Consider the following 12,815-nt stretch of genomic DNA (forward strand, 5'->3'; position numbering starts at 1 on the left):
ATTATTTAATTAACTTTACTTAAAGAAAATTCAACATTTTCTTTTTAAGAGAGACATTTTCAATTAGGCATCACTTAGGGTTTTCTCAATTATTCAAACAGTGTAGGGTTTATATTTACTACAATTTCACCTTATTAAACCCCCTAAGCCTTACAAATATACTCGAACATTAATTTTTAAAGAAATTAGGGTTCTATATTGGCACAAAATTCAAGACATTTCACATTGCTATAGAAAGAACTTAGAAATTTTCGGATATTACAATTGCCTTAAATGAAATATAAATAAACGTGCTACCCTATTACAGATGTTTGAGCAGAAATAAAAATTATTACAACCCTAAATAAATTAAATGGCCAATGACTCTAAAAAAATTAAAAATAAAGAAAAGCAAAAATTTACAGGGTTCTTTTCATTCGTGATCCAGCTTCTCTTGTTCGCAGGGGCACGGACCTCGCTATCACGTTCTAGTCAACAAGCATGAACCCACCTGCAAAACCCAAAACCACAAAACAAACAAAACATTAGACTCCCTAATCTAGTTAATGTTAGTTGTTGGAAATAAAGATGAAATAAAAAAAATCAATAAAAAAATCTACTTATATCTAATTCTAAAGAAAAGAAAAGAAAAAAAAAATCTAAACTAAACATAAATCATTAACCTCCTAACCTGATAGCAAACTAACCAAGGTAAAGCAGTTAAAGCTTGTAAATCACATTCAGCCATGCCCACTTTTTAAATCTAATCAACAAATCACGATGTGTTATTGGGCTGGAAGATAAGTTTGTCTGATTTGTCTAGCTCGACAGATCATGTAAGATAAATACTCAGGTTGAGTTAGTCAACTGATCAGGACTGATTGTTGCAGCCTGATCTGCTTAGCTTGTTATCAACATGCTAGACTGGTCTGACAGGCTTGTTGCCAACCATATATGGTCAGGTCTACTTAACAAGTCTGATCAGCTGGTGACAGATTTGGGTTGCAGGCAGTTTGCTGACCTGCTCAGCTAGACATGGATCTGAACGCGACAACCACCCAAAGAGTGGGTCGGCGCTGACAGGCTTGATTAGGTCTGATTTGGCCTGATCAGATTCAGATCCACTCTAGCTGTCACGCAGACTAGCTCGGCTAGTAGATACTGGTCGATCGGGTCTAAGCATACCGATGGCAAGCTGGCCTGGTCAGCTAGAAAGGTTGCTGACTGGGTTCGGTTGTCTGTCGATCTAGCATGCTGACTAAAAAAAACTGGATTGCCCTGGTTGGTTTGGCCAGATTAAGTCAATTAATCATAAGTAGCCCAATTTGGCCTGACAGAACTGCAAGTCTGATTAGGGTTGTAGATCTCAGGTCGAACCCACTGCTAACGGTAGACCACAAGTCGATCTGATCTGATCAGCAAAAAAAACTCAAAAATACACTTTTTTATTTTCTTTTTCAACCAGTAAAAGAAATTAAACTATTGTGTAGAATATGATCTAATAAAAATGAATCTAACCTATGCAACAACTACACGAAACAGAAACTTAAAGAGAAGGGGGAGAAGAAGCATACCTGAAGTTGCCTTCGACAGAGTGGGAAGAACAGAGTGGTCTTCCACGATGATCATACTTCACGCAGCACCTCAGAGGAAAAGAAGAAGAAGCCGACGAGGAAAAAAGGAAGAGAGAGAGAGAGAGAGAGGAGGGGCATTTTTTTCAGAGAGGGAAAGACAGCCCCCCTCTCTCTAATCCTTATTATTTATAAGCTCAAATTAGGATTTAGAAGGGTTTAAGAAACTTTTCTAAAATACTTTTCAAATTTTTAACAAATTCATATAACCTTCTTTTTCAAAACTATTTTCTAAAGACTTGTTAGTAAAAACTAAATTTTTCTAAAACACTCAAGTGGGTCAAAACTTGTTTATTTTTGTATTTAATTGAAATCAATGAGTACCCTGCAGGACCATGCCAAACACTAGTCAAACATGGGTTTTTAATGATCATTTCACACAAAATCATGCATATAAATTATATAAAATTATGCATGATTAAATTCTCTCATGCTTATCATTTGCTAATCCTCGAACAAACTTACCCTTAACAAAAGTAAAGCAAAACATACAAATCAATAACCTAACTCACTTTCATAAGAATCATGGTTGCATTTAACATATGTGATACGTCTTTTAAACCTTTGGGTTATCCCAGTGGACGAGTAAGGTCTCATGAGGATTTGCAGTGCTACCCACAAACATCTTTGTCATGTATACATAAGAATTCAAATTTAAAAAGCATTAGGTAGTTAAGAAATTTGTCTAAACAAATATTTCATGCAATTACATTTTCACAACATATTTAAAAATTTCACATGCGACCACAGAAGAAAAACCTTTTCCTTTACTTTTCTAAAAATTACAATTATCTATGTTTTTTCCTCAGAAAATCAAGTACACTCATGCTATTGCTCATTTATCTCTGCATGGTTTTTCCATAATTATTTCTAAACAATGAATTTGTCATTAAGCTCTTGTTATACTTTTTCTTTTCTTTTTTTTCAAATTTCAGTTAAGCACTATTTCAATTTTTTAGGTTTTTGTGACCCATATAACGAGCTATGGGTCAGTGACTCCTAAGCTAAACGACCTTAGGGCACCAAATACAGAGTATCCCTCGAACTTAATTGCTTAAGTCACTAGACCTTAGATTTTTATAGTTTTACATATAGTTCTCTTTTTGTCATGTGCAATGTCAACATCTCTTAAGTCCATGTAATGGGTTTTCGAGTCAGTGGCTCCCAAACCAGATGGCTTTATAGCACCAGGTGTAAACACCCTTCAGGCTCTACTCGTTCGAACCAAATAGGCTACATATATTAACTAGACAAAGAAGTGATCTCCTTCGTTGTCTTTTTCAATATGAGAATCCAACACTTTAACTTGTGTCTGAGCCCAGCTACTAAGGAACAACTAAGACATCAACAACTAAATATATGCTCTTTTCTTTTTGAAGCTCTTATTTATTTATGCTTTTCATTTGCTTATTTTTTTTAAAATAAAGTTGTGCATATTCATATTCGTGATTCAAAACAAATTCTAGCATTCATATACCATCTTTTCTTTGAAATTCACATAAATAACCACTCTTTCTAAATTAGTTTAAAAAAAATTGATGGGGCTTAAAAATTTTCTAAAATGTCAGATTATGTAAAACATTCATATATGCTTCAAACTTATTTCTCAAAAGTCTATTTTTTATGAGATTTTTTTATCAGGGCAGATACATGGACAAAAAAAAAATTGAGTGTGCATATTATACCCTCTCCTATGCTTAAATGACATTGTCCTCAGTAGCACTCTCCCATGCTTATATGCAACTAAATGAATGCATAATAGAGAATAAAAGAAACATGAGAGAAACCTTAGATATCACCTGATGTGTATAATGGAACCTCGTATTCAGCTTCATGTTGTCGAATTAACTTTGTAGTTACTCCTTGAGAGGCTCTTAGCCGTCCTGTCACCTGTAACTCATAAATACTATCCAAGAAGTGAAAAGTATACATGATCTATTATTCATGCTCATACGATAAAAAGAAAGAAATAAGCAACAACAACTATGTGGCTAAAAAAAATGCACCCTATTTTACATCACTGGTTTCTAAGTTTCTCAAAAATCATATGGGTTGCCTCACAAAAGGCGCTAAGTTTTACATTTTCAGCTAGACGAATCTTTATTTACCTTTCATCGTCCATAAGATCAATGGACTCAAGGTCATGCTCAATCAGGAGGTTTGAAATATATGGTTTCATCCTTTGCCCTGTCCACTATGTGTCCTAAAACTATACACCGTTGGACCATAAAATGACTCTTTTCGATATTAGTCTTTATGCATTTTTAAAAGACTTTTTGACACGTATTAAGACAATCTTCAACTAATGAGCCATAAAACGAAGTCATTCATGCAAAATTCCAACTGTGGTGGATCGGATTGCTCCCATTAAGGATTAATGTCATCCACATGGAAGCATTCGTCATTTTTCGTCGGTCTCATGACAGTATCAAAGATGTTTAATCATATTTTTTTGTTGTCAAATGAGACATCCATCATCCTAGTATGATAATTAATACAAGCATTGGCATTGGCCAAGAATGGTCTGCCTAGAATGATGGAGTCTGACGAACGACATCAGTGCCTTCCATATCCAAAACAATAAAATCAACAAGGAAATAAAAATCCTCGACCTTGACTAACACATCCTCTAATATTCCACGAGGAATCTTGGTAGACATATCTGCCAATTGTAGGGTGATTGAGGTGTGTTTTATGTCTCCAATCCCAAAAGTATCATACAAGAAACCTGACAATATATTTACATTGGCCCCAAGATTGAGCAAATCACGCTCAATGGTTATATTTCCTATAACACAAGAGATGATCGGTGCCCCAGGATCCTTGAGTTTAGGTGGAGCTTGGTGTCGAAGCATTGAGCTCACTTGCGCAGTCAAAAAGATCTTCTTGGGTAGAGATCTTGATTTTATTTTATTTTTACAAAGTTCTTTAATAAACTTTGCATATGCAGGCACTTGTTGGATGACATCTAACAGAGAGAGGTTTATTTGTACATGCTTGAATATATCAAGCATTTCTTGCATTTTCACCTATTGCTTGCCAAAGGACCTTGGCTTCTCAAGTGCTTCAGGAAAGGGGGGCTTTGGGTATATACGATCTGGAAGGCTCAGGCTGTGAAGCCCTCCCATTTTCTTGAAGTGAATCTAAGGGAACCGACTGATCACTCATTTGTCTCTGAAACTCTTCAATCGTTTCCTTGGTATCATGAAATTCTTTTTCGCTCGTAAAGGTAGTGATCATCTTAGCCTGCTCTTGGTGTAAATCAGTCATATGCAAGCCATGAATAGGTTCCTTTCTCCTAGGATTGACCATCGGTTGGCTAGGTAGTGTCTCCTCGCTACGTCTGCTTAGCGCCTCAGCAAGATATCACATCTCTGTCTCTAGTTTCGTTATGGAACGGGGTGTGGGAGTTCAGATTTGCCTTTATGTCAACAAAAGTCTGACGCATTTTGTCCTTAAAGGTCTGACTAGACGTGGGCTCTTGAGACTGAGGTTGGCTAAACATGGGCTGAGCCTGAGAAAAACTAGGTTCTGGTAGCTTGATTGATAGCTACCTAGTCTAAATTGGGTTTGAGAAGGAGCAGGAGGGTGCTGTTATGGATTTCTCCATGCAAAGTTGGGGTGGTTTTGCCAACCCGGATTATAAGTAGGTGCATATGGATCATGCACCAGTCTGTCGAAACCTTGGGCAGCATTCACCTGCTCCTGAACAAACTCAAGATAGTGAGGTGCTGCCTGACAGTCTGCTATATAATGTGCAGGGCTAGCACATAACTCGCACACTTGACTCGGTTTATTGTAGTTGGGCCGGTTAACAGTTTGTCCACTTTGATTTGCATCTCTTTGTTGGACCCAACTTCTAATATTCCTCTCTTTTTAAGATCACTTGTTTAGAAACATGATAAGCGACAAAATTGGGATAAAAAATCAGTTAATGTTTTGTTTAAAATTAAATAAAAAAAAAAACCAAAATCATTGTGAGAGAGAGCAAGAATTTTGTCGGTCAAAACAAGGATGGTGACCATTTTTTGGCGAGTAAAAGATCAGCCAGAAAAGAACTCCCAGGATTGGTTTTCTGGTGAGAGAGAAAAGCAATAAGTGACAATTTTTCAGCCGGTAATAGATGACCAAAAGAAATTCTTGGTGATCCCATTTTTCTTCACAAAGATAGAGAAAGTAGTGTGGCTCGAAGAATGCCAAAATTAGGGCAAGAAGAAGAGCGGTGAGGGAGAGGGGACGGGGTGTGTTAGTTCAATCATGACTGAGCAGCTTACTGAGAATAAGTGGATCGGGTTGAGTACATGGACCCAAAATGGCTTTTTTTTTACCTAGTTTTGGGCCTAACTCAATATATAATGGAAACTTACCTGCAAATAACTAGGGATGACAGTGGACGGGGGGAAATGGGGCCCCGCCTCGCCCCATTTGGACAAGGGATGGAGAACCTGAAACGAGGGATGGAGGTTAAAATCAAAACCCATGTGGGGATGGACTTATGCTTTCCGCTGCCCCGCCCCGTCCCCGTCCCGACCTCTTCCTTGCCTTGCCCCGCCTCTTCCCCTATATTTCTTTAGGGATGGCAGTAGACCAAGAGAAAAAAGGGCCCCGCTCCGCCTCGCCCCATTTGGACTGAGGATGGAGGACATGAAACTAGGATGGAGGTTAAAATCAAAATCTGTGCGGGGATAGAGGCGGGAATGGAGGGCAAGATTTTGAGACGGGCGGGGGTGGAGTCCTTGTCCCCCGCCCCGGTCCACTGTCATCCCTACAAATAACTAAAACTGAAAAGAATACCCATTGTTGTCAGTATCTGTTTCAGACCTGAACCGATTCAAAAAATTGACTGATTTGGTTTCAAACCGGATCAAACTAAATTGGTCATTTTTACTTTTTTAGTGTAATACATTTAATAAAAAAATGTTTATTAAAATGGTAAAATATTTTTAAATATTAAAGATTTTTAAAATACCTAAATATTAAAAGCGTCTCAGAGCCAAATAAGCTCTTATGGCCGATGCGATATGAATCAGCCAATTCGCATGGATACTGACAACACTAAGAATACCTAAAATCCACATTGTGTTTTATGTCCAATAGCATATTATTATGTTCCAAGATTGGCAAGTATTTTATACTCACCACTTTAGGTATGAGTAAACATTGGTCTGTTTTTGTTAGGCACCCATCTAATCTTAAATCCTAAATTAAAAAAAAAATGAAGTTGCATGCCGTATATACAATACATGTCTAGTCGCACGTCTACTTGTTGGAGATACATGTTCTTCTCATTCACCCATCATCCCTCCTTTCAATCTCAGTCTGTTGACCACTAAAACCAGGTAACATCATCTCTTTTTCATTAAGATCATTACTTTCAGTTGGTTTGTTGCATTTTGTGAAATTTTTTGATGTATATATTAGTGATCAATATGACTCAAGCTTAGAAGAGACACAGTATGATAGTCAGTTATTCCTTCAGATTAGATTTCATTCATGGTTGGTGTTGTATGATGTGCAAACTTCTTGATTTTTTTCTAGGAAAGAGAGAAAATGACTAAGCTTAAAGTTATGGTTTCATGATACTACTTTAGTCTGACCCCAAAACTAGTAATAAATGAGATCAAGGTTAGAGAAATACATTATCTTTTTTTTTATTTACACCTTTTTTAATGAGATGTGGTAAATCTTTATGTTTATTTTTTTTTGCAGATCATGGCACATCTAGCAAATTCCATATACCTCAGGGAAATGATTGGATACCCCAAATGAAATAGATCAATGTAATGAAGATAGGATTCTTTGCCTTGTTTTTAGTATGTTTCTTTTACTTTATTATTTATTCTAATCTTTTTTATGAGATAACTAAAATGCTTGTGTTGATTATTTTGTTGATCATCGTTCAAATATAAGAGATCAAATACCTTGAGCAAATGACTGAAAACCATATGAAGAGGCATATGCCCATAAGTTGTATATCACTATAATCCTTATTGGGCTGTCATGTTAGTTTTGGTTGGTGGCAATCAACTCAATATTCATTGCCCTTAGGTATTTCCAAAATTATATGCCAAGTATCACTAGGATACTTAACAGTAGTTTCGTTTATGTGTGCTTTGAAAGGTTATCCATTGTGGATCTCTTTAAAATAGTAGTTATATATGCTTGTCTTATGGTGATTTTTGTTTAGGCTTGGTTAATAAATTATGTTAGGATATCTAAACAATATTGTAGGTAGTATGTTCCTTGAAAAATTATTTAGTGTCGATCTTTTTAAAACAATAGTTATCATACAAGATCATGTTCCCAAAAAAGCAAATAACAATGCCTTGCCCTGAGCTAGAGAGGACTTATTATTAACCAATATTGTTTAATAAAATCACCCAGCTTACTAACGGGGGCTCTGCTTGTCTGGCGGGAGCAGTTAGGGAACATCACCTCGTGTTGGGACGTTGCAAGTTCGATTCCCAATGGTATAGTTGTATAACTGGTAGGGGTCTGCCTAACCCCAGCTTTCTCTGTCGAAAAAAAGAAAAAAAAAATGACATCACTCAGCTTTGATGGGTTGTGTGACTCAATCCTGAGACGCTCAGTTATCATAGTGGTGTCTGACCATCCAACTATTTTGTCTTATCCTATAAAAAGAATTGTTTTTATCATACAGATATCGAAATATAATTATGATATGAGAGGGAGAGAGGATAAAGTAATAAACCTCAGTTATTATATAATAGTGAGACCTAACCATCCAACTCTCCTCTGATTCTTAAGAAAAAATTTATTCTTTATTGAACTAATATTGAAATAAAATTATGACGACAGATCCTTAAAAAAACCACACCTGGTTACGCTGGCTCAACCTGCCATACCTATGGTCATTGTCCCAGATGCATAAAACTTAGAGGCTAGAACCCTCATCCCCAGGATCTATGCTGAGCGGCCACAGGAATCAAAACTTGTTGTATTATCAAGATATGAGAGACCAAATTTTATATTTCATCACTTTCTTCGGATTTTGAGCTTGAGGGACCACTGCAATTTGCCCTCTGACAGTGGGATGGATTTGGGCAACCGGAGAGGTATCTCAAACTCCCCCAACGTCGTAATGTCAGATGGCAGGTGAAGGTTCTCAGGCTGAATGTTCACACACAGCTGCCTTGCTACCTGTTATCAATCAGCATGAGCCTCAATAATCAGACAACAATCAGGAAATACGGATCTGCAAAGTAAAACACCGAACATACAAACAAATAATAGAATAATTATTTAAATCAGGCGTTTGTAAATGGGAAAAACAACAAGAGTGGGCGTCAGCAAACTAACAAGCAGATATTTACATTGTCAAACCATAAGAGTAAGCTTGAAAAGAAAGGAAAACTGCCACTATGTGAACTACAAACGGTATAAACTGGGCATGAACTGAGCATTTCCAACGTGCTTCTTTCACAAATCCAACCCTGTATATGCATTCAGCATGGTCTATTTGCTAGGAACATGTTTCTTCAACCAAAAAAAAAAGTGACTTGGATGCTTGAATATAGACAAATTTTGGACCATTGGTTTTCAAGCCTTAAAAAGTCCTGCTTGTCATAATTAGACAATCCCAGAGCTGGTTCCTATGAAACTAAGCATGTAAATTAGGCTAAATTAAAAAAAAAAACATGAAAATCTTGGTTCAAACAAAAGTTCACATATTCCAGTTTGCAGTTTACTGTGCATGGAAAATGGCAGTTACCTTTAGTTGTCTTCAAGCATACAATCTCATTCAAACCAAACTTTTAGAAAGAGCTAAGGTAAGCTCACCTAAAAGGACAATTTGATGAGACCCTTAATACCACTTGCGAAAACATGTCGGGAGTAGTACAAAAACTTTTTTTATGACGAGGAGCCTGCTTAGGAACAGAGGTCACATAATGGGCCTCGCCTCCTAGATAGTAAAACCCAGATGAGTGCCCTAGCCTGCAAAGAACACCCCACCAGGTAAGCCACTGGTCTGAGGGTTTCACCACTTCTCAAGAACTGCCCTAACCACTTGGGCAACCTGGGGTGGGCTGTGGTACAGAACCTCTGGGAAAGAGGTGCATATAAAACCTCATGCTTGTGAATGAAACAGAAACACCAAGTGAACCCAATGCCACCACTTAGGTTCATAAATTCAGCGGGAGCAACCATATATTAAAACCAGCTATCCTCTGGTTTGCAAACGTTCCTTCCTCCAGCACAGGCATGTGGGTGGAGGTGGACTTCCATAGCTAGACATGCATGAGCAATCCAAATCTCATTTCCCTCTAAAAGTAACTTCCAAAATTGTCTATCATCACTCGTTTATGGGAATTTGTCTCTGTATTGAATGTATTGATGGACTTGGGTCTTTAGAGGAGTAAATACCAGCTAGGAGGGATTCAGGTGGCGTGGTGTGCTCACGGTACCAGGATAGTTCCTGGACAAATCATTGAGGTAATACAGAGGACACAGCAGGACAGCGGCCTGCAAAGAATGGGGACGCGCTTAACCAATTAATGGTTTTCTGTAATAAAACAACAATTAGCAAAGCTTGGATCTAATCAAACGGGGGTGGGAAGTCCCAGTATGCAACTGGCAATATCAAAGAACTATCACAGTTCACAAAGGTCAGAAAAATGCTTCACCCGAAAGGGTTGGTGGTAGAGTGTGGCTATTCACATAACTTTGACACTTACACTCAGAAAAACGTTAAGGACATATAACAGAAGGTATGGCAGGACAGAGATCTAGAAGGAATTAGGGTTCGAACCAAAGTTGTTTAGGACCCAGATCAGATCAATCACAAAAGAATGTCTAAACTATAGAAGCAGACAGCATGACATGACCAGCATCGAATGCTAAAACTGCTCATCCTCCTCACATTTCATGACGATGCCCCTTCATCATGGGTAGGACCTGCTATAGTACATCTAGAACTAGAAGATAATACCCAGATCTTAGTTGTCAAAAGCGGTGTCTAGGCGAGCTAGGCACAGGGCCACTGCCTAGGTTTATGGGCCTAGGCAGTAGAGCTCTGTTTTTTCTACCTAGGCAGTGCCTAGGCTTTACCCGCCTAGGCCGCAGGGACATGGTTGTTATTTTTTTTGTCTCCATTTTTTTGTTTTTCTTTTTCCTCCCACCGCAAAAACTTTCTTTTTTGTTATGTCCTTTTCTTCTTCTTTTGCATTTCTTTTTTACCTTCTTATTTTTTTCTTTTTTTTCTTCTTCCTCCTCGCCTTCTCTTTTTTCTTCTTCCTTTTCCCCCTTTTCTTATTTTTTCTTTTTTTCCTTCTTATTTTTTTTCTTTTTTCTTCTTCTTCCTCCTCTCGTCCCTCCACTCTCTTCTTTTTCTTCTTCCTTTTTCTCCCTTTTTTCTTGTCTTCTTTTTTATGTTTGTTGTTTACATGTATGCATGTGTTTTTGACACACATACATATAAAATCTGTTTTTTCAGTTCTCTCTCTCTCTCTCTCTCTCTCTCTCTCTCTCTCTCTATATATATATATATATATATATATATATATAAGAACAGGATTCATCCTGTCTCCTTTTTCTTTACGCCACCGTTAAGACCCTCCAAATATCAAAGTTTTAGGTGTTTTATGCTCAATTTGAACCATTAAATATGTTTATCAATACTTATTTATTGAGAAACAAGTTTTGTTTCAAATTAATTTGATGTAAAAATTTGAATATTTTATCATGAAATTTTAGTACGATATCAACCGATGATTCTTTACCTATTTAAAATACACATCTGAGCATAAAGATGCTTAATCAATTATATGTTCTCTATTAATCAACAATCATAAACACATCTAACGGTTCAAATCGAGCAAGAAACATCTAAAAACTATGATTTTTGGAAGGTCCTATCAATGACCTAACAAAACGAGGCCAGGATAATCCTCTCTCTCTCTCTCTCTCTCTCTATATATATATATATATATATATATATAGAGAGAGAGAGAGAGAGAGAGAGTAATTGGATGGTGTACCCCAAATTTTGGTGTATGTTCAATATTATACAATTTCATGAATTTTGTGATATGTTACACTGAATTACACACTTCATCCATAGTTACAATCATATGTTTGTTACTAAATTTAATTATTTATTGTAATATTTTTGTTTTTCTTGATGTTTTATTTTTGTGGTCCCGCCTAGGCCGATTAGTCTTGCCTAAGGCCCTGACTAGTCCTTTTAGGGGTCTTCCAACTAGCGCTTTTGACAACTAAGACCCAGATACATGAGAAAGATCCCAAACTACTCATGAAACTATGACAAGAGCAAGGTCAAACCTAGCTTAACAAAACTATTTTCTTCTGTTCTTTGTTTTTCTGGCTACCTTTCTAGACAGGAAAAAAAAATCTCCAATCATACCAGTCATTTTTCTCTCATATCCATGAAATTGATCAATAGTATCTAATGCACACCACTATTTTTTGTAGATTGTTTCAAGTCTAGATCTGTGAAGTGAAGGATTAACCTTTTGGCGTTGTTCTCATCCCTATGGACCCTTACTAATCATGTCTTCAATAACCCTGGGAAAAAAATCTGAAAATGAAATAATATATTTCTCAAATGTCAAGTGATGTATAATGTTTCGTCCCTTCCACATTAAAAGCATAGAATTCCTTTATGCGTCCACATCATCATTTCATGTGCACACACACGTGTGATGAAAAGGAACAAAGCAAGTAACTCACCGATATGACAGGTCACCAAGAGGTGCAAGCCACATCATTGGACATGCACTTCTCAATATATGAGACGTGCATCTCTCACATGTTTGAGCAGTTCAATCTTGTGGCAGTCAGCCTCTTAGAGGCTTAAAGGCATGTCTTGCTGCTCGAGGCAGTGCCTTTCAAGATTCTGATTTCCATCATAAGAACCCCCAAATCAAGTGCTAATAGGTATTCATTACAAACAAAAGCATATTCTAACAAGCTGAACATGAAGATTGACAAGAAATTTGCAACATACCTCAGCCACAATCTCATCCTTTGCAATAGGAGTCCGCAGGTCATTGTCTTTGCTGATAAGCCTTCTTAACACCTGCATGCAATCAGTACTACACGAATTACAAGATCTGCACACTTTTATTATGTCAAAGGATTAATGAAAATGCCACGTACAAAAAGAATTCTGAGGTCAACAGTAATTACAGCCTAGAACAGTAGTTGCTAAGCATCATGGGGAAA

The 12,815-nt window shown here is 37.1% G+C and overlaps 1 protein-coding gene across 1 annotated transcript in view; it reads right to left on the reverse strand.

The window, feature by feature from the left end:
* Window positions 1-8,426: 8,426 nt before the first annotated feature.
* Window positions 8,427-12,815, reverse strand: part of LOC149844788 (uncharacterized) — a 31,003-nt gene continuing 26,614 nt past the window's right edge. Inside the window, exons 5-6 of the mRNA XM_089995276.1 lie at window positions 12,598-12,669; window positions 8,427-8,771 (exon numbers count right to left, since the gene is read on the reverse strand). Of these exons, the coding sequence (XP_089851402.1) occupies window positions 8,607-8,771; window positions 12,598-12,669 (237 nt within the window). The 3' untranslated portion in view covers window positions 8,427-8,606. The remainder of the gene's footprint in view (window positions 8,772-12,597; window positions 12,670-12,815) is intronic.

The sequence above is a fragment of the Nuphar pumila genome, chromosome 2 (genome assembly GCF_984573655.1).
Source record: "Nuphar pumila chromosome 2, dmNupPumi1.hap1.1, whole genome shotgun sequence".
NCBI classification, from domain to species: domain Eukaryota; kingdom Viridiplantae; phylum Streptophyta; class Magnoliopsida; order Nymphaeales; family Nymphaeaceae; genus Nuphar; species Nuphar pumila.